The following is a 20,520-nucleotide window of genomic DNA, read 5'->3' as shown; positions in this document are numbered from 1 at the left end:
TGCAGCTGCCGCACTCTTCGTGGGCCCGCCCGGAGGGTTGTGGGGGCCCGGCACTGCAACAGTCGCCCACCTGGGCTGCCGAATGACACCGCCGCTGACTCCGGGGGAACCCGGTTCTTCTCATGCGGATGCAACCCGCGCCTCCTTATTGGTGGCCGCGCTCCGCCTTCCAGGGGGTCAACGCAGCACAGCTTCCTCTTCTATTGCACTCCTCCGATGTTCCCTAACCAAGGCTGCAGCCCCGGATCCCGGTCCTGGAGGGGGTAGTGGAACCGCCAACGAACCAGACCCGGGATAACAGAGCAGCCGTCGGCACGTCTACTCGCTGCCAGCAGCCATCTTGGAATATAAACACTCTTTTTGAAGTAAGGGAAACTTGTACCAGAATGGAATTTGGCAGCGTGTGCGTGCCACATTACATATACATGTGTAAACACTGACAGTGTGTGAGTGAAGCACTGCTTCTCTGTGTCAAATCTTGAAACTCCATTCTGTCAGGCAACTGTGACAAATGTTCGGATGTCATCCCTTCTCCCCTAGGGGGAGACCTTTCTTTATTATGGGGTCAGAGCGGTGTGTCCACAGAACAATAGCCCCCTGGGAGAGGAAGTCCTTTTTGGTATGAAAAACGACTAACTCCAAAGTATGCCCACCTCTCCTTCTTCCGCAGAAGCAGACTCCTTAGATACACTGCCAGGCATGACACACGTGTACTTTTATGAAGTCAATCTACCAAACACAATCTATAACAGAAAGCATCAGGAAAATCAAGCTCTCCAGGCCTATACCTTTAACTCAGGTACTGGGAAGAAGATGATAAGGAGTTCGAAGATCATTCGGCTAAACTCTGGTGAGCTATCTAGTCCTCCTCAGTATCTCACTGGAGCAATGAGTTACAAAATAACCAAGGGAAACCAAATCCGGGTGATACATCCCCAGACAAGAGGTGTCGGAAGACAACCCTGTAACCGTGAAGGAGAGAACAGAGACACCATCTACCGAGCAGGGAGAGAGAGCAAACATAACCCAAGAACCGGGTACTACGAGACTCGCTTCCCGAGTATATGCATAGGCGTCCCATAGTGTCCACAGCAACCCTGAGTCGAGAGGAGACTGCGATAAGAATGCGGAATGCTGCTGACAGGCGACCGACTCGAAAACGACCCGAACGCTACTGGAACCTCGAGAAGGTGTCCCGTGGACCAGAAGACGCAAACCGAAAACCAAAGGTACGTGGGCTGTTGTGAAGGGACAGGAGGTCCCGGAGAAGCACAGAGAGAACCGAGTGTGAGATGGGAAGCCTGGAAGTCAGAGAGTACCACAGACTGACAAGCTACCTAAGAGGAGAGTTTCGAGTCTGGGACTCTTGCCCACATATAAAACAGAGAATAAGAATAAGAATAAGAATAAGAGGGTCACAGACCCAAGAAAGAAGAGACAGAAATCCAGAAGAAATCCAGAAGAAATACAGCGTTGGCAGGAAAGTGAGGCAGGCTATCCAAACTCTGCACCCACATTTAAACCTGAGAACAAGAGGTTCAGGGATCCTAACAGAGAAAGAAGTAGATACAGGAGACACACAGCGTTGGCAGGAGAGTGGAACAGGCCGCCAAAGAACTGTGTTGTGAGTCTGAGACTCACACCCACATTTAAAACAGAGGACAAGAGGGTCAGGAACCCTAAAAGGAAGAGAAAGAAACACAAAAGAAATAGAGGGTTGTCAGGAAAGTGAACTGTATTCAGAGTCTGGGGCTCATACCCACATTCAACCCAGAGAATAAGAGCAACAGGGAACCCAAAAAAAAGAGAGGGAGACACAAAAGAAATACAAGCTAGGCAGGAGACTAAACCAAGCCATCAAAGGAACCAATGATAAGGCGAGGGCTTGCACTCTATCTAATTCAAGAGAAGAGGAGGGTTGGGGACCATGAATGAGAAAGAAGGGGATACCAAGGAGAACCTTTGGTGACAGAATAAATCCACCTAGGTATAAACAGCAGAGCAGGCCTGGGACCCAACATAAACAACACATCGGGTCTAGGACCTTACAGAGATAGACACTTCGAAACCATGGTATTCCCCTGGATGATATCTGCTGAGAAGTAGAGGGTATCAGAATCATCCCTCAGAGAATAAATAAGGAACCAGCTTTACAGATGGCACAACTGGTCTGGGACCCAACACTTAGAGACTGTGATATTCCCTTGGACAATATCTATCAGAGAGAGGGAGAGAGAGAGAAGAAAGTACTAAGAAGGGCCATACTTGGCAGGAGAGTAAACCAAGTTGGGTCACGATCAATACCGCGAGTCTGCGACCTGCACCCATATTAGAAACCAGGAGTAAAGTGAACTTTGCTTTTTGTTTCTTAGAAGAAGGGGAAGAATACTTGTACACCTCATCCTTGAAAGAAGACATTTCTTTTGATTAACATCATCACTGACATTTAGAACCTTTCCTTTCCTGAAGGAGTTTCATCAGCAACTTTTTGAGACCGAAGTACCTTGCACTTTAGTTTTATATTATTAGTTGAAGGGTCAGAAGCAGGGTTTTGGGAAACCAAGGTGACTGACGTTTTAGGTTGATATCCTGACAGTTTCATTAGTTTCCTTTGAGACAGGGAAACCCCGCTTAGTATTTAGGGACAGAGAGGCATGTTCCCAAACCCTCAATATTCCTTTGACAAAGGTTTATGGCAATAAATACATCACCAGTGTTCGAGCCTTCCTTCTGCACCCTTACACAACCTATATATTTATCAAAAAGGAATCTCTCTAACTATACCAGGTCAACGCAAGAACATTAAGGCCTACTCTACTTAAATTAGTAAATGTCTTCATTTTTGTTAATTTGAATTCACTTTTAAACCATTTCATACAACGTGTATTGTTCGGGCATATTACTGCCCAGCGTTTCCTCTTTTCAGGGATCTTGTGCTCCTCTTCTTGTTTCTCCTATTGTCCTCCTCTGCATGCATTACAACCTCTCCGTTTTCATTTCGCTAACTTCTGAGCCAAAGAAGCATTCATCTGTACCTAAGTGTTAGGGATTCATACCTCACATTCTAAAGAGAAATCATGGGCATACAGCTACCTTTAACTTCCCATTGGGAAGTTCATGGCAGGCTGCATTTTTGCTTTAAAAAAAGAAAAGACACACATATCTTTCCATAGATTACAAGAGACTGCCTTCTGAACTCACACTGACAAATACATGTCAGTCCTTGCATCCTGCAAAAAAAGTACAGACCACAACCTACCTTGTTATATCAGGGGCACTGCACAGTGTAGATCACAGAAAAACATATGGGTGCACACTCTGCCCTACATGGTTTTCAGGATCTCTCAATCCCCACAGTGACAGCAGGGACATACCAACTCCATGATGAAATCAGACAGAGGTCTTAACACGTCTGCAAACAAGGATAAGACCTGCATTTTTTACCAACCATCAATTACAGAGTCTTCCCCGGGTTGTTCCTCCTCCCCCAAACTCCCGGTGTGTCAGTATCTGCTTTTCTGTTTGGCTTAGCCATGACTATATACTTCTCTCCGTCTGCTATTGCAGGGAAGATTTACATAAAGTGGATGTTATGAGCTTCTGTCAACGCAAAGCGACTCAGATCCATCAGCGAGACAATGCGAAGATGTGCGATGCCTCCCTACTCTGGCAACTCCTGGTGCTCCTTTGCCGGCAGAATGGGGTAAGTTGTCAGTTTTGATGCTTAAAGTAAGGCTCTTTGACAGGCATTTCTCTAACAAAGCAGCAAACGCATCAATGCATTTTTTGTGTGTGTCTGTACATGTACTGTGCATGTATTGCAAACTCTCTTTCACTGCAAAGTTCCTAAAACCCTCCTTTATATTCAAACACTTTTAGTGGTATTTGTTAATAGTTGGTATCTGCAGCCCTGGGGTCCAGGGGAGACCCACCTGCTCTAAGAGACTACCCAGACACAGGTCTGCTGCCATTGGGCTACGGGCGCCCTCTGCTTGTGCAGGCACGGGAATACCCCCTTCATTATAAGGTGCGACGGCTCAACGTAGCCGTGGTGCAATCATGTGACACATAACATTCCTCCCTTTTTATAGGGAACAAACTGAGCACAAGACATGGTCAGTTGTGAAACAACACATAAACATATAACCCAACGTGGGCAGTAAAATGGCATGACAAAACATGACTATCATTGGATGAACAGTAAATTAACCTGAGTGTTTTGCATTTTAACACAATAGTATAGCCCCCCATGTTGCTTGTCCCATAGCACGCTTACTCTGACATCACATAGTCATCAAAACAGGTAGGCCTCCTTCTGCTTTCCCGACTCGGGTGCCTGCTACCTCCGCCATCTTTCCGGGGCACGTTCACTTACCAGGACTGGGGCATCAGGCTCTTGGGTGGGCCCTGGGTCGTCATCACTCTCAAGGCTCTGGGTATCTTTTCCCTCTCTTACCTCTCCCGACACTATACTACCTTCACCAAGCCTCCTGAAAAGACTGGAGTTTCGTCTCGCAGCTCCTCTGATGTCTGCTGCCATGACCATGGACCCCTTCACCTGAACAACATCCATGGGACACGGTTCGCATTTGAGGGACAACTTTCTTTGGGATGTCTGTTTCTTACTAACACTGGGGCCTCATTACGAGTGTGCCGGTCCGGTAACAATGGTACCAGTAAATTACCGGCACCGTTCTTACCGGACCCGCACACTCTGAGGTCTGCAAGCGGGTGCCTTTCTGCCCGCCAGGTCTATCCTGGCGGGCGGAACGGCCCCTGCTCACAGACCTTGACAGATGCACCGGCACCATTCATGAATGGTGCCGGTGCATCCGTCCTCCCCATTCCCATTCAGTCCAATGGGACTCGAATGGGAATGGGGAATAATTTTTTCCAGTGCCCGGCAATAGGGAATTACCGGGACCACCAGGGCTGTAATGCCCTGGTAAGTCGACATTGTTGGGCGCCGGAAAAAAAAATACTCTGGTGGCAGCAGTGCCAGTATTTACCGGCATGGTAAACCTACCCTACTCCAACTTTAGATGTAAGGTAAAAAACTGGCTCTGGTCCAACAACAACTAATTTTCGCTGTACCTAACGGCCGTGATACTCCTGAAACCCAGTCTAAGACTATTCTGCTTTTACCCTTTTCAGCTTTTTGTATACACCTTCAATACTGTAACATGTTAGTTTCCATATCATCTGCTTGTATTGACATGTATGCACTGAATTGATATGCTTCTTATCCTCTGTATGCAGCCTAAGCTTAAGTATCCTTGTACCTGCTGCGCCCGGCTACCCCTGGGTTTTGTGCGTATTATCAAATAATAAACATAAACATAAACATGGCTATCGCCGGACTCATAATGAGGCCCACTGTGTCACTCACAACCAGGTCTGGTGATTTTAGATTCTTTCTCATGTTTTCCCTTTCGTTTCCTCATCTCCTGTCCTCAAAAACTCTCTTGTCGATTTCGCCGAGGACTCTTCCCTCCACATTGGGAATTACCAATAGGGAATTAGCAAGACCGCCAGGGCTGTAATGCCCCGGTAACTCCCCATTGCCAGGCACCTGAAAAAAAAAATGACTCTGGCGGCAGCCGTGCCGGTATTTACTGGCACAGCTACTGCCAGACTCATATTGAGGCCCACTGTGTCACCCACAACCAGGTCTGGTGATTTTAGGTACTTTCTCATGTTTTCCCTTTCATTTCGTCATCTCCTGTCCTCAAAAATTCTCTTGTCGGCGATTTCGCCGTGGACTCTTCCTTCCACCTTGGGAATCAGGCTTCGGGGACACTTTTGAAAGAAGGCATCTGCCGGTGCGACTCGTGTTGCCTTGTGCGGCATGGACCTGTACTCCCACAAAAACTGATATACCGTCCATTTGAGACAGTTTCCTTGTCCTTGAGAAATGCAAAAGATTTTTGCCGTTTGCTCGCGGCCAGACAGGTGATATCTTCTGATGTACTATTCTGCACTCTTGTAAGAACTGCACAAAGCACTCCCCTTGGAACGGGGGTCCATTGTCCGAGCAAATTACCTGGGAGAAGCCGTGGGTCGCAAATATCTTCTCCATCGCATGCGCCACTTGCTCGAATGACGTGGATTCTACCAGCTCCACCTCTGGGTATCTGGACCACTGGTTAATCATGACCAGAAAATGCACCCACGACCCATGGAGCCAAAGTCAATGTGTACAGTGTCCCACAGTCTATCACTCCGGGACAGGGACTCAATTTGTGGTGGTCGGTTAGCTGGCACTGTGGCCTGGCACCATACGCACCAGCTGATAAAATCGTCTGCGCTCTTCTCTAAATTAGGAAACCATACCTTCAGCCGCAGTCTGGCTTTATTCTTTGCCAAACCCTGATGTCCGCTGTGTGCCAGCTCTATCATTCTGGGTATGAGCGCCACTGGAATCACCATCCTACTACCCCTCAGCAGGAGTCTTTCATTGGTGATCGACAGCTCTTGGCGTATCCTCCACAACTGTTCCAACTCTAGTTGAGATGCCTGGACTTTTCGGTTGAGATCCATCAATATGTTTTTCCAGTCACTACTTGACATGGCTGTCTTGACCAGGCTGAAACACTCATCCCGATTAGACAGTCCCAGGATTTCTTGGAGTGATAGTGATACCATTTTGGCTGACTTCAATACTAACTGGACGTGGTATTCAGCTTCCGTGTCTTTGGGCAACATGATGTCCTCCTCTTCCCAAGGATGCTGTGATAGAAAGTCCGCCGGGTTTTGCGACACCGGTCCATACACTACCTCCCCTCTATATTCCAGCAGTGTGAGCACCACCGTGCAGTTTTTGAGGGTGGTTTTGAGGATGAGCCTGCCATGATGGATAACATTGGCTTATGGTCAGTGACAACTGTTACCAGCTTTCCCAGGATGTATAGTCTGAAGTGGCGACACCCCCATAGGACTGCCAGTGGCTCCCTCTCGATTTGGGAGTACCGTTGATCAGTGCTGGACAGGGCCTTAATTGCGTACGCCACGCGCCTCACCTGCCCTTTCTTGTTGCTTTGGGTCAGTACCGCTCCCAGGCCCACCACGATTTCTGACTCTTTCTGTGGATCGAAGAAAGCCATGGTTTCTTTTTCTGTTAGTACCTTCTTGATGGTTTCAAATGCGTTCTGTTCCTTCTGGGTTCAGTACCATTCTCCTTATTAGTCTGAGAGGCTCGTATATGGCCGCGAGGTATGTAATGAAGCATCCACAGTACGTGACCATTCCGTGGAAGCTCTGGATTTCCGATGCATTTCCCACTGGCCTTGCCTCCTGAATGTCCTGTACCTTGCGCGGGTCTGGCGTTATGCCACCTTCATGAAAGGTGAATCCAAAGAACTCAATGCTTTTTTGCAGGAATTCACACTTTTCCTTGTGCTGTCCCAGCTGCTGAATTCTCTCGATCGTCTTTTCTGATCTTTGCATGTACCCTGCCTCTGATGTTGCGAATGCCAGTATATCATCACGTAAATTAATAACTCCATCCAGTCCATCCAGGGCCCCACAGATCACGTTCTGAGACACCTCTACTGCCGGGGATACCCTGAAGCTGAGGCGCCAATACTGGTATAGTGCTCTGTCCATTGTAAATGTCGTGATATAGTGGTGGAGTACAAGCTGGCGATACCCCGCTCTCAGATCGAACTTGGAGAACACGCATACTCCTTGTAACTCCCCCACCACTTCTTCTAACGTCAGGATCAGGTGTCTCTCCCTCCTGATGGCCTGGTTGGGGAGCCTCATGTCCATGCAGATTTGCACCGACCCTGGTTGTTTCAGTTTCTGCGCCACCACTATCACTATGGGAGACACCCATGTGGTCGGCCCTTCCACTTTCTCGATAATGTCTAGATTCACCAGGTTTTCGAGTTCCTGATCCACCCGTCCCCTGTGGTGAAATGGTATCAGACAGTCCTTGAGTGCCATTGGGCGACCGACTTGTCGATGTGTAAGTTAATGGGTTCTCCAGTCATCTTCCCCACACTCACAAATACGTTCTTGAACTTCTCTAGGACTGCATTAATATCTTCCACGTACACCCCATATGCAAAATGCACAATCCCTAATGCTTGAGCCGCCGCACAGATAAGCAGCGTGTCCTTAATGATGTCTGTGACAAAAAATTTCACTTTGATGTGATGTCCGTCATGTTCCACCTTTGTTATGAAGACACCCTTCAATGGAATGGGTTGCGTGCCCCCGAATGTGAAGATCTTGGCTTTTGCAGCTGATAGAGGTGGTGGCCTCGGTAAAGCCTTGTAGTGTTGTAAAGCCATCACTCACACTGATGCCCCTGTACTCACCAGGCCCAGTGTCTCTGGCCCTCATATTGCCACAATACACTTCAGTTGTCTTCTCTTTTTCGTTTTCATTGAGCCAATGCTAGAGATGAAGAATACCTCCTCCTCTTCTTCTTCCTCTTCCGCTATGTCACGCTCCTCAAAATCCCTCCCTGTTCCATCATTGCCACGTTTTGTTGTTGTCTCGAGACATTGATATTCATCCTGCCTGGGCCTCTTGGGATCGCCACGGGTGTGGAGGCCTTGCACATTCTGGCGATGTGTCTGGTTATTCCACACCGTCCACACACCCTACCCTTTGCCGGGCATCCACCCAAATGTGGGAGGTCATAACTACACTTTGGACAGGGTCTGGGATTTCCCCCTCTCTCTCTTCTGGGAGCCCACCTTGGCTTTGCTGCTGTGGCTCCTTGCTGCCGACCCACTGCGCATACCTCCTCCATTTTGGAAGTCCTTACTTCTGCCACCTCATATAACCTGCCATCTCCAGGATGCAGGCAGCCGTTAGCCCAGGCTCCCTCAGTACTTGGCATTGTAGTTTGTCAGAGATGCAACCGTGTATGAGCTGATTGTGGACCATGACATCTTCATTCTTCTAAGCACATGCCACCGCAAGATGTCTGAGACATCCATAAAACCTGTCAAGGAATTTGTTGTCCTTCTGCTTGGTTGTACACATGACGAACTGCTCGTAGTCTTGATTTGCCAGCGGTATGAAATGTTCTCTAAAACAGTCTTTTGCTGCTTGGTACGAGTTGTCCACTGGTGTTAGGGTTTTAAAAATGTTGTGTACCTCTGATCCAGCCGAGTATATGAGCGTGGACACTTTCGCATCCGCATCTGTCTCCCCTGTGGCTCTAAAATACATGTCTAATCTCTCGACCGAGAGGTTCCATTTGGGCCCCAGGCTTGATGGTATGCATGTCGTGTTGAACTCCGGCATGGAAGCCAGAGTGCCTTTCTGGCGGGTTCCCTCTCTTTTCCGAACGGCACCTCCTGCCAGCCACTGATCGTCCTCCTGCACGTCACCTTGGTTCTCAATCATGGTGGCCTGCTTCCTTTGAGTCCACACATGTCCAAGGGCACAGGCACCTCCGTAAACCTGGAGGCTGCAACTCCCACGTGATAGAGCGCACAAGCACCCCTGGGCAAGCAGAGGCTGCAACTCAGAGTGTAACCCAGCATCAACTGGGGGGTAGGAATTCTTTCTTGTGTACTCCCAAACACCTCCTGGCCCCTTGGGCTCGTTTCTGTGTTCCCAATACTGTTCTTTTGTTGGTCACCCTCCTGGTCTTCACACACACTTTGCACATTACTTTATTGTCCCTCTTTCTTTTCTTGTTCTTCCCGTTCATATTTTTGAAGATTGGGTCTCCCAGGCACTCCGGATGCTGTGCACACTGCAAGGTGCTGCACTGTCAGTTCCACAAATTTCCCAAGGGTGCACGAGCATTCCAAATGGGAGCCGCTGCCACTGGGATAATCAAAATGGCGGTTCGAATCTTACTGTAATCTGTTGACTGGCAGGCACTGAGAGGGATGAACACTGCCACACACCGTTGCGGTGCAGACCGAAATCCTCTCTCCTGCCCAGGCATCCAACTTGTCGCCAATATTAATGGTTGGTATCTGCAGTCCCGGAGTCCTGGGGAGACCCACCCCCAGTAAGAGACTACACAGACACAGGTCGGCTGCAGTGGGGCTTCAGGTGTACTCTGCTTGCGCAGGCACAGGAACGCTCGCCTTAATTATAACATTCGACAGCTCAACGTACCCGATGCACAATCATGTGACACTTTACAGTATTGTAACTAGACAACAGTGTGAAAAATCTGGCACTGAGACGGACACAAAAGCAAAAGTAATTTGTTCTGTGGGCTGTAATCCAGTCAAGAGGACAGAATCATGTTTACCTCTCTGCACCATCCCATTGGAGAATATCTGTTTGCATATCATCCTGGGCCCATTTATAAGGTCATGTACTGCACAAACCTCCAGGCAAATCTCTGAACGAGAGTACCAACACCAATCCCAGATATGTTTTTTCTGCTTCATTATACATCACCAGTGGCGTGTGGTTCTCTCTGTAGGGGTAGTGAGCAAGGTATTGTGTCTGGGATACCCTACTTACTTCAGATGAAACCCAATGCAATTCACAATCAGCTAACAATGTGAGAAATATTCTACTGAGAAGTGAGAACAGAAACAAAGCTAAAATACCTTGTTCAGTGTGCTGCAACTCACACAGCGGGACCTGAAACACTGCAAATGAAATGAGATCACTGTGGCATGAGGAAGGCCACAAACCACCGAAAGTAAATAAAAGTAGTAGCTATACACATCTGAAGTGGCTGAGGTGAGTCCTCCCCTCTAAACCATGGAACACCTTGTCCTCTGCGATTGTTCCATGTCATGCTCTTGACATGTCACTGGAGGGTCAGCCACTGTTGAAGCCGGCATTTTGTACTTGCGAAAGTAGTAATGCTTCTGAAACCCAATGAAGGCCTTTCTTGTTCATGAGAGTTTGTTGCACACAATTCTTCAGGCAATAATGGGGCACATGCTTACCGTTCTCTGCTCCTCTCCTTTGCCTTTTTGCGGTTCTTTCTTTGCTGGATCCTCTTTGCTGTTCTTAAACACCTCCTTCATCTCGAGTTTGGCGTTTAAGCATGAAACACAGAATAGCCATCTCTGCTCCTTCCTCTTCCCCGTCCTTATATTTTGTCCTCCTCTCCCACAGACACCCTTTGTGCATAGCAAAGATCCCAATAGTTTGTAAACAAATACTGTCCTCTAGAAGCACCTTCCACAGACTGTTTTGCCCCTACACAGTCCCATTTTCCAGAATATCTCATATTTTATTGTCTATCCATAGAAATTAATTTGAATGCTAACCAGTGATGGGTCCTCTCCCTTTGTTTTTTTTAATAAAAACCTGCCCTCCCTCCCCATCCTGATTTGCGAGTTTTGGGCTTCAGCTAGGCTTTGTGCCAAGGCTTCGAGGCCTTGCAGCCTTTCAGAAGGAAGTACTGCAAAGCTAGTTGGTCCCATCCTCGTGGGAAGGTTTCGTTTTCTTTGACAAGCAGCGCAGTCATAGGGCTCAGTCACCTTTTTCAGAGGGTGAGGGCAGTTCTGTGAACACTATCTCTGCTGGGCTTTGGGCCAGGCCAAAGAACAGTATTGCTGGGCCCGGTGAAAGTGGAAACTCTCCAAGCTAAGAAACGTATTCAGTTGTAGGCCTTCCAGAAGGTGTCCGGTCAAATGGTCGAAAATAAATGGTCGAATGACCATTTGATCGAATCAAAATGGTCGGAAAAAAAAAGGTCGAATTTTTTTATTTATTTATTTATATATTTGCTTAAAGTTTTGGTTGCTTTAAAATAAATAAAAAATAAAAAAACCAAAAAAATTCAACCTTTTTTTTCCGACCATTTTACTTCGATCAAATGGTCATTCGACCATTTGGTTTTCGACCAAATGACTGGTAACCGTTCCAGAAAGCTGAAAGCGAGAGACCAAAACTCGGGCCAGGTCCGGGGCGAATTAACATCACATTACGACGTCTGTTCTGTAGCTCATTTGAAGGAGCCGCCGAAAGGTCTGACATAAGGCCTCCAGACTCTTGATACATGGGAGCAAACTGCACCATACGACCTCCAGTCCCTGATACCAGGGTAGAAGCTGCAACCATATCCAGGGACCTACCGAGACAAGAGGGAACTATATAGAGACAACCCTGGACCCACTGAGGGTTCAGAGAAAAGGGAAATTGTGACTTAGGAGGCCAGGGAGCTGCCTCCTAACCATAAACCAGTAAGAATACCCTAACCATAGACATAGGATAATCCACACCGCCAAGCATTTATAATATCCTGAGAAAGAACTGAAGAGCTTGCTAAAATCAGAGCAGTCTGGGAAGCAGCCAGACTGTGAGTACAGCTCTAAGAGCCTTTCTTTGGGAACTTTGTGGACATGTGCTAATACTGGGAAGTACATCTAAAGAATAGAATTGGACTTCTTCTTTGGGCCATTGCTGGAACTATCTGTTGATTAGATTAGGGGACAATTGTCCCAGGAATGCTTTACGAGTAGGTTGCAATTTCTGTTGCCCATTTTGGATAATTTGCTTTAGAGTGATAGGGTTTGACCACAGATCAGGACTTCATGAAGATAGGGGAGGGAGAGATATAATCGATAGCCACCTCATTTTGTTATCCTGACCCTGTCCCTGACCGTGTTGTTTATGATTTTGTCTTCTTAGAGTAGTTAGGCATTAATACCAACCCTCCCCTGATCACTGGTTCACTAATAAAGAAACATTACACTTGACATACTTGAGTCCAGTGTCTCACTGCTCTGCCCACCACATTACTTGCTGGCAATCCTCCCTACTATGATTCATCCATCCTCACCCAAGTCAGTCATTCAACACTGCCAGTGTACCTATATCTCTTTCACCTGAATCCTCACCATGTTGGGTATATGTACAGGAGCAAATGGGGTGAGTTATCAGCGACACCCAGCATGTGGGAGGAGCCTATAGATGCCTATTGTGTATGTTCTTTAATGCATGTCTGGATGGATGAACGCTTTATATGTAGGTCAGGTTGAGTGATGTCACTGTAGAATGTGCACGGATGATTGCTATAATTTTAGGCCCAGGTGTTCCACCAGTGTCAATTGAAGATGTAGACTGGGCAGTGGGTGCCGGTGGGTCCTGTCCTGTAACATACTTGGATTTGGCATGTACCTAAATAAACTCATTAAAAGGAGAACATACCTGCCGTGTAGAGAGAAATCTCTTTACAACAAGCGCATTCAAAATTATTGGGTTTCTTGTTTTGCAAAAACAGTGTTAGTATATTTTATATGTCTGGGTTCAGGAAGTATGAATCTGGGTAATACAGATTACAGGTAAGTAATCCTGGCAGTATACACGCACTGGGATACAGAATATAGAGCTAAGTAGCCCTCTTTTTTAAGGGGCTGTGTGGAGGAGGACAAATGACACAAGTGTATACAAAGAAATCCACAATATCAGCTTCCCACCTTCACACGTGCTAGGTGTGTCTAGTTGCCCAAGCTATGTCATTGAATATATTTAAACAAAGCAGTAAAGATTCACATATTTTAATCAGTGTATACAAATATCAAAAAAACATCGCATAAAAAACATTGTGAAATCGACCTTATGGGACTAGCATCAGCAAGCCCCTAATTGACAGGCCCCTAATTAGACCAAAACAGTCTCCTTAGCACAGAGTAATTGTGTGGGTAGTAGGGACGTGAGGCAAACATTTCAATCAATTCATGCCTCCTCATATTATTTTATGGTTGTCCTTGACTGCGTCGACACTAAACAATGTGTTTCTAGGTCTAGGCTAAATATGACAGTCTTCAGCCGACTAGATCTGCTTTACGACGTCCACTGGACCCGTCTTCACGACACTGTGTAATCACACAAGTTATTTAAAGATGGCCCATAGTATGGGAAACTTCATTTTCAACAATCTAAAAAACTAAAAAACGAAAACGCGTTGGTAACATCTTAAAACCATTCAAACATTTTGTATCTCTTTTTTGGCAAAAGCACCTATCAACACTAACCTAATTTCTTTAATGGTGTGTGAGGCTTCATCTACAATAGGGTTGATGATATTTCTTATTCAACAGATGTCTTAATCCTCAAAATCATGTAGCTATAAAGTGAAACATAAACAATCATGTCTACTATTTCTCCAAATAGCATTTTGCATATTCTCACATGGATGTAATTCTTCACTTTACACTCGTGAAGAGACATTAAGGTATTTCGATAATCAAAATGTGAACTTTTTTTCAAACAATGTTATGGGGATACAAGTACTATAGTCCTGCTCATGGACTTGAGCCACTGTGTTTCCTTATCTCTTTAGGGATGTTACTTTAAGGGACAACATGTGTTTGATGGCTATTTAACCAAGCTAAATTATCAATTGACCACAAGGACATATCTAATATATGCCGGTAGGTGTACATAAAGATGAAATTCCTGCATGCGACCAATTACCTTTGCGCCGAGCTGGCAAGCATTTGCCCTCGTATTTGTTGTTAGGGCTGAACACGGGTTATCAAGTTCTGCCACAACAGGGATGTCGCCCAATCTGTATAGACGTGACAAACATAGGGGGACACTGTCAGGCTAATGTTATTATCTAAAACATTCAAACGTTGCAATTGAAACACACAAGCCTAGTTTCAAATGTCTGAACGCTTACTTGATTAGTGCGAGAGGTCCGTTATGTTTGCGTACCGTGCGTACACTGCTCAAACGTATGCACGCGGCTTCCTGGTCTAGTGCTCATTACATAAGAACACTAGACCAAAAGGTTGGTTACAAGATGGCGAACGCGAACCGCCATCTTGGATGGAACATTGTGGCGTACAATTTGTATACATGCATGTGTATTACCACACATAATTTCAAGAGAGATTAAATTAACTGCATATTCCTTTAGATGTTATTTTTATTTGTATTTTACATGGACAGAGCCACAACTACGGCCAAATCCATTAATTAGATATGACATATCACTGCAATTGACAGTTCTCAAGCGTGTTGGTGTCAATGACATGGTTCTGCAATGAGATCCTTTCAATGTAAAATAACAACACGTGGGTCCTACTAAGCTAAGGAGTGAAATTATGAGTTCTAAATGTGCCGTGGCATCTTAGGTATATCATGATGACAAGTGGTGATACCCACCCTTGTATGAAAAACTGGGCAAAGTGAACTAACTATGGTTGATTGCGTTTAGATTTTTATTTTTAGGAACCACGTATCATAGCAAAAATGTCCTAATTTAATAACGATCATCCGGCATATTGATGTAAACGGCCCAACCCAGTTGGATACTAGGACCCCCGCAGTGTTGGTTCTTAATAATAAGGATCATCCATTGAAGATATTTACTACAACATTTTTTTTACTATTCCATGTTTGAGGCATTTATGCTATTCTCTGTCATCAAAACTAAACATAGTATAATGGGTCGAAAATGACATCAAAACAGACTGCTTAGAAGGTGCACACACACAAGGGTTATATCATGTTTATGAAGGAATAGGCTCCATTCAATGCCAACATTCAGGCCGGCCTGGACCGTATTTAGATCATAGATCCATTTTTTTTCCACTTGTTTAAGCTTGAGGCCTCCGTCGCTGCCTCGAGGATGGGCTATCACAGTTTGAATTATGAACCTTTCAATGTCATCTTCTGTATGTTTGGCCTTAACAAAATGGGCTACTAAACATTTATCAGCGATAGAATGTTTCACGCAAGAGCGATGCTCGCAAATTCTTTGTTTGATAGGTCTTTTAGTCTTGCCGATATACAGTAGTCCACATGGGCACTTAATCCCATAGATTGCCCATGGTGTATTACAGTTGGTAAATTTTTTCAGATGCCAAATGCGGCCGTTGAGATTGATGGTTTTCAAATTGTTTGTGAGTCGGCAAATGGAACAGTTACACCATTTGAAATGTCCACTGACTGGTGGAAGATGCCGCAAGGTGGTTTGTCTAGAGCTTTGAGTCTGCTCTGAGGTCTTGTACGTGTGCACCAATTTGTCACGTAGGTTTGGCATTCGCTTGAATACAAACCTTGGTTTATTCAAGGAAAAATCTTCAGTTTGTATTGTGGGCCAATTTTTTAGGATACATCTGCGAGGTCATTGCTAATTGGCGAATAGGTGGATACGCATGTAACTTTATCTTCTTGTACCCGACATTGTTTCTCAAGGCAGTGATCTCTGTTGGTATTGCGAGCCCTTTTCATCGATCTGCGAACAATGTATGCAGGGAAGCCTCATTATTTGTGTCTAAGGGTCAGATTTCTGCTATTACTATCAAAGTCCTCTTTGGTAGTACAATTGTGTCTAATACGCAAAAACTGCTCATATGGCAGGTTTTCCCAAAGGGATTGGGGATGGAGACTCTTGAATAGTAAAAGAGTGTTTTTATCGGTTTGCTTTTTATATTCACCAATTAGCAATGACCTCCACAGATGTATCCTAAAAAATTGGCCCACAATACAAACTGAAGATTTTTCCTTGAATAAACCACGGTTTGCACTCAAGCGAATGGCAAACCTACATGACAAATTGATGCACACGTACAAGGCCTCAGAGCAGACTCAAAGCTCTAGACAAACCACCTTGTGGCACCTTCCACCAGTCAGTGGACATTTCAAATGCGGTAACTGTTCCATTTGCAGACTCACTAACAATTTGAAAACCATCAATCTCAACGGCCGCATTTGGCATCTGAAAACATTTACCAACTGTACTACACCGTGGGCAATCTATGGGATTAAGTGCCCATGTGGACTACTGTATATCGGCAAGACTAAAAGACCTATCAAACAAAGAATGTGCGAGCATCGCTCTTGCGTGAAAGATTCTATTGCTGATAAACCCTTAGTAGCCCATTTTGTTAAGGCCAAACATACAGAAGATGATATTGAATGGTTTATAATTCAAACTGTGACAGCGCATCCTCGAGGTGGCGACTGAGACCTCAAGCTTGAACAACTGGAACAAAAATCGATCTATGATCTAAATACAGTCCAGGCCGGCCTGAATGTTGGCATTGAATGGAGCCTATTCCTTCATAAATGACACATGAAATAACCCTTGTGTGTTTCTGTGTGAACCGTCTAAGCAGTCTGTTTTGATGTCCTTTTCGACGCATTATACTATGTTTACTTTTGATGACAGAGAATAGCATATGTGCCTCAAACGTGGAATAGTAAAACTTTTTTTGTAGTAAATATCTTCAATGGATGATCCTTATTATTAAGAAACAACACTGCGGGGGACCTAGTATCCAACTAGGTGGGACCATTTACATCAATATGCTAGACAGACCATCATTATTAAATTAGGACATTTTCGCTATGATACGTGATTCCTAAAAATAAAAATCTAAACGAAATCAACCATAGTTAGTTCACTTTGCAAAGTTTTTCATACAAGGGTGGGTATCACCACTCGTCATCATGATATACCCAAGATGGCGGGGCACATTTAGAACTCAGAATTTCACTCCTTATTTTAGTAGGACCAACGTGTTGTTATTTTACATTGAAAGGATCTCATTGCACAACCATGTCATTGACACCAACACGCTCGAGAACTGTCAATTGCAGTGATATGTCATATCTAATTAATGGATTTGGCCGTAGTTGTGGCTCTGTCCAAGTAAAATACAAATAAAAATAACATCTAAAGGAATATGCAGTTAATTTAATCTCTCTTGAAATTATGTGTGGTAATACACATGCATGTATATGAGTTGTATGCCACAATGTTCCATCCAAGATGGAGGTTCACAATTGCCATCTTGTAACCATCATCCCGGTCTAGTGTTGTAATGTAATGAGCACTAGACCAGGCAGCCGCGTGCATACATTTGAGCAGTGTGCACGCGGTACGCGAACATAACGGACGTCTCGCACTAATCAAGTAAGGGTTCTGCGATTTGAAACTAGGCTTATGTGTTTCAATTACAACGTTTGAATGTTTTACATCATAACATTAGCCTGACAGTGTCCCCCTATTTTTGTCACGTCTATACAGATTGGGCGACATCCTTGTTGTGGCAGAACTTGACAACACGCGTTCAGCCCTAACAACAAATAGGAGCGCAAATGTAATTGTTTGCATGCAGGCATTTAATCTTTATGTACACCTACCGGCATATATTACATATGTCCTTGTGGTCAATTGATAATTTAGCTTGGTTAAATAACCATCAAACAAATGTTGTCCCTTAAAGTAACATCCCTAAAGAGATAAGGGAACACAGTGGCTGAAGTCCATGAGCAGGACTATAGTACTTGTATCCCCATAACATTGTTTGAAAAAACCGTTCACATTTTGATTATTGAAATATCTTAAAGTCTCTTCACGAGTATAAAGTGAAGAATTGCATCCATGTGAAAATATGCAAAATGCTATTTGGAGAAATAGTAGACATGTTTGTTTATGTTTCACTTTATAGCAACATGATTTTGAGCATTAAGTCACATGTTCAATAAGAAATATCATCAACTCTATTGTAGATGAAGCCTCACACGCCATTAAATAAATTAGAAGGTTAGTGTTGATAGTTGCTCTTGCCAAAAAAAAGATACAAAACATTTGAAGGGTTTTAAGGTGTTACCAACACGTTTTTGTTTTGGTTTTTTAGATTGTCGAAAATGAAGTTTCCCATACTATGGGCCATCTTTAAATAACTTGTGTCATTACACAGTGCCCTGAAGACGGGTCCAGTGGATGTTGTAAAGCAGATCAAGTTGGCTACAGACTGTCATATTTAGCTAGGACCTAGAAACACATTGGCCCTCATCAGGAGGTTGGAGGTAACCATGCTGCTTTTAGCTGCATGGTTGCCTCCTTACCGCATTCCGTGCCCGGGTTCATCGAATGAGGACTTACTGGGCCGTCGCAACCTTGGCGGACCCGTTAATTCTCCATCCGAGGAACCCGGCCCCGGTTCATCCCCATTCCCTTTCGAGCCCCCATAGGGCTCAATAGGAATGGGGATGGAGCTATAACGGGCCCGTTGTTAGCTCCCTGGTGTCCTTGCGGGACCCGGTATGGATGCCTGGTTTTTCCAGGCGCCCATTGCGGGTCCCGCGAGGAGACCTCGTGGTAGGGCGGAATGGGTTTACCGGCACCTGCACCTTTGCCGGTGCCGGTAAACCCATTCCGCTAACCTTGTGATGAGGGCCATTGTTTAGTGTCGATGCAGTCAAGGACAACCATATAATGATATGAGGAGGCATGAAGTGATTGAAATGTTTGCCTTACGTCCCTACTAACCACACAATTACTCTGTGCTAAGGAGACTGTTTTGGCCTAATTAGGGGCCTGTCAATTAAGGGCCTGCTGATGCTAGTCCCATAAGGTCGATTTCACCATGTTTTTCTGTGATGTTGTTTTAAATATTTGTACATTTTGTATACACTGATTAAAATATGTGAATCTTTACTGCTTTGTCTAAATATATTCAATGACATAGCTTGGGCAACTAGACAAACCTAGCACGTGTGAAGGTGGGAAGCTGTTATTGTGGATTTCTTTGTATACACTAGTATACACGCACTTACATTGAGATTTAAATTGCAGTGTATTATATTTTTTTGTTTTGTTTACTGTAATTTTATAATCTATTTTTGGAATGTTTAATTTTTATTTCACTTTTTATTCAGTATTTAATTTCTGGATCTCTTTAATGTTCAGAGTTTTCTTCTACTTCATAACTTTAGAGCATATTCAAATTTAGCTCCTAGACCCTCACTGCTCAAAGGGTGGTAGAGGATATCAGCGGTAGTGGAACTGCCCATTTTGCAATGTGCTGTAGGTGGGACGGCACGTCAAATCCAGGACTAATCCTGTACGTGCGCAATTACACCCAAAGCCACCATATTTTCGACTCAGATGTTTTGGGGGTGAAATTGATAGCGTTTGGGGGGGCGGTGTAGTTGTCAGGGAAGTGTGGAATGTTTTATTCTTATATTCAGCTACTGTGATATCTACAATGTGTGATATATATGTGTTGTATTTGTTGTGCAGCGGGAATCATGGAGGTTGGTGCTTCTACGGTACTGTTCTGCATGGTTTTATTTATACTTTTTTCAGAAAATACTAATACACATATTTTTCTTTAAAAAAGAGTTCCATATACACACTAACATTAGAGTCAGGGTTTGGGCGTGATAAAGTAGATAACCAATCACCGCCTATCTTGAAAGAAGTGGCAGAATTATCTGGCGAGAGAATTCCTCAAGTAAGCCCTGGCTTAGCCTTGTGTGTTTCTCGCGTGATTCATGTGAGGTACTTCATCCAAGAATTTTTTTTAATGGAGGAACTCCCCTATCCCCTCCTCTAGTCCACCCCCTCAACCATCACACCAAACCCTCCTACTCCCCTACTCCCACTTACACATAGACATTTACTTGTCTATGTGTATGTAATTTGCTGATTTTTACCAAAAGTACACAAAGTGCACATGTATAAATTGACAACTATGAAAACCTTTATTACAGAAATTAACAGTGCTGACCTCCAGTCCACTAAAACATAGGGTTACTGATATCTTTACGAATATTATATTGGGCCTTCTAAATGTAGGTATCTGCTCATTTGGAGATTTC

At 44.7% G+C, this 20,520-nt stretch overlaps 1 protein-coding gene across 3 annotated transcripts in view; it reads left to right on the top strand.

Annotated features, from left to right (window-relative positions):
• SEC16B (SEC16 homolog B, endoplasmic reticulum export factor) overlaps positions 1 to 20,520 on the top strand; it is a 705,720-nt gene that overhangs the window by 337,587 nt on the left and 347,613 nt on the right. For all 3 annotated transcript variants that reach the window (XM_069641151.1, XM_069641150.1, XM_069641152.1), the window contains one exon: positions 3,568 to 3,703. In XM_069641151.1, the coding sequence (XP_069497252.1) occupies positions 3,568 to 3,703 (136 nt within the window). The remainder of the gene's footprint in view (positions 1 to 3,567; positions 3,704 to 20,520) is intronic.

Source organism: Ambystoma mexicanum, chromosome 1q (genome assembly GCF_040938575.1).
Source record: "Ambystoma mexicanum isolate Mex_15411 chromosome 1q, UKY_AmexF1_1, whole genome shotgun sequence".
Lineage (NCBI taxonomy): Eukaryota > Metazoa > Chordata > Amphibia > Caudata > Ambystomatidae > Ambystoma > Ambystoma mexicanum.
This window is presented reverse-complemented; position numbering and strand designations above follow the sequence as displayed.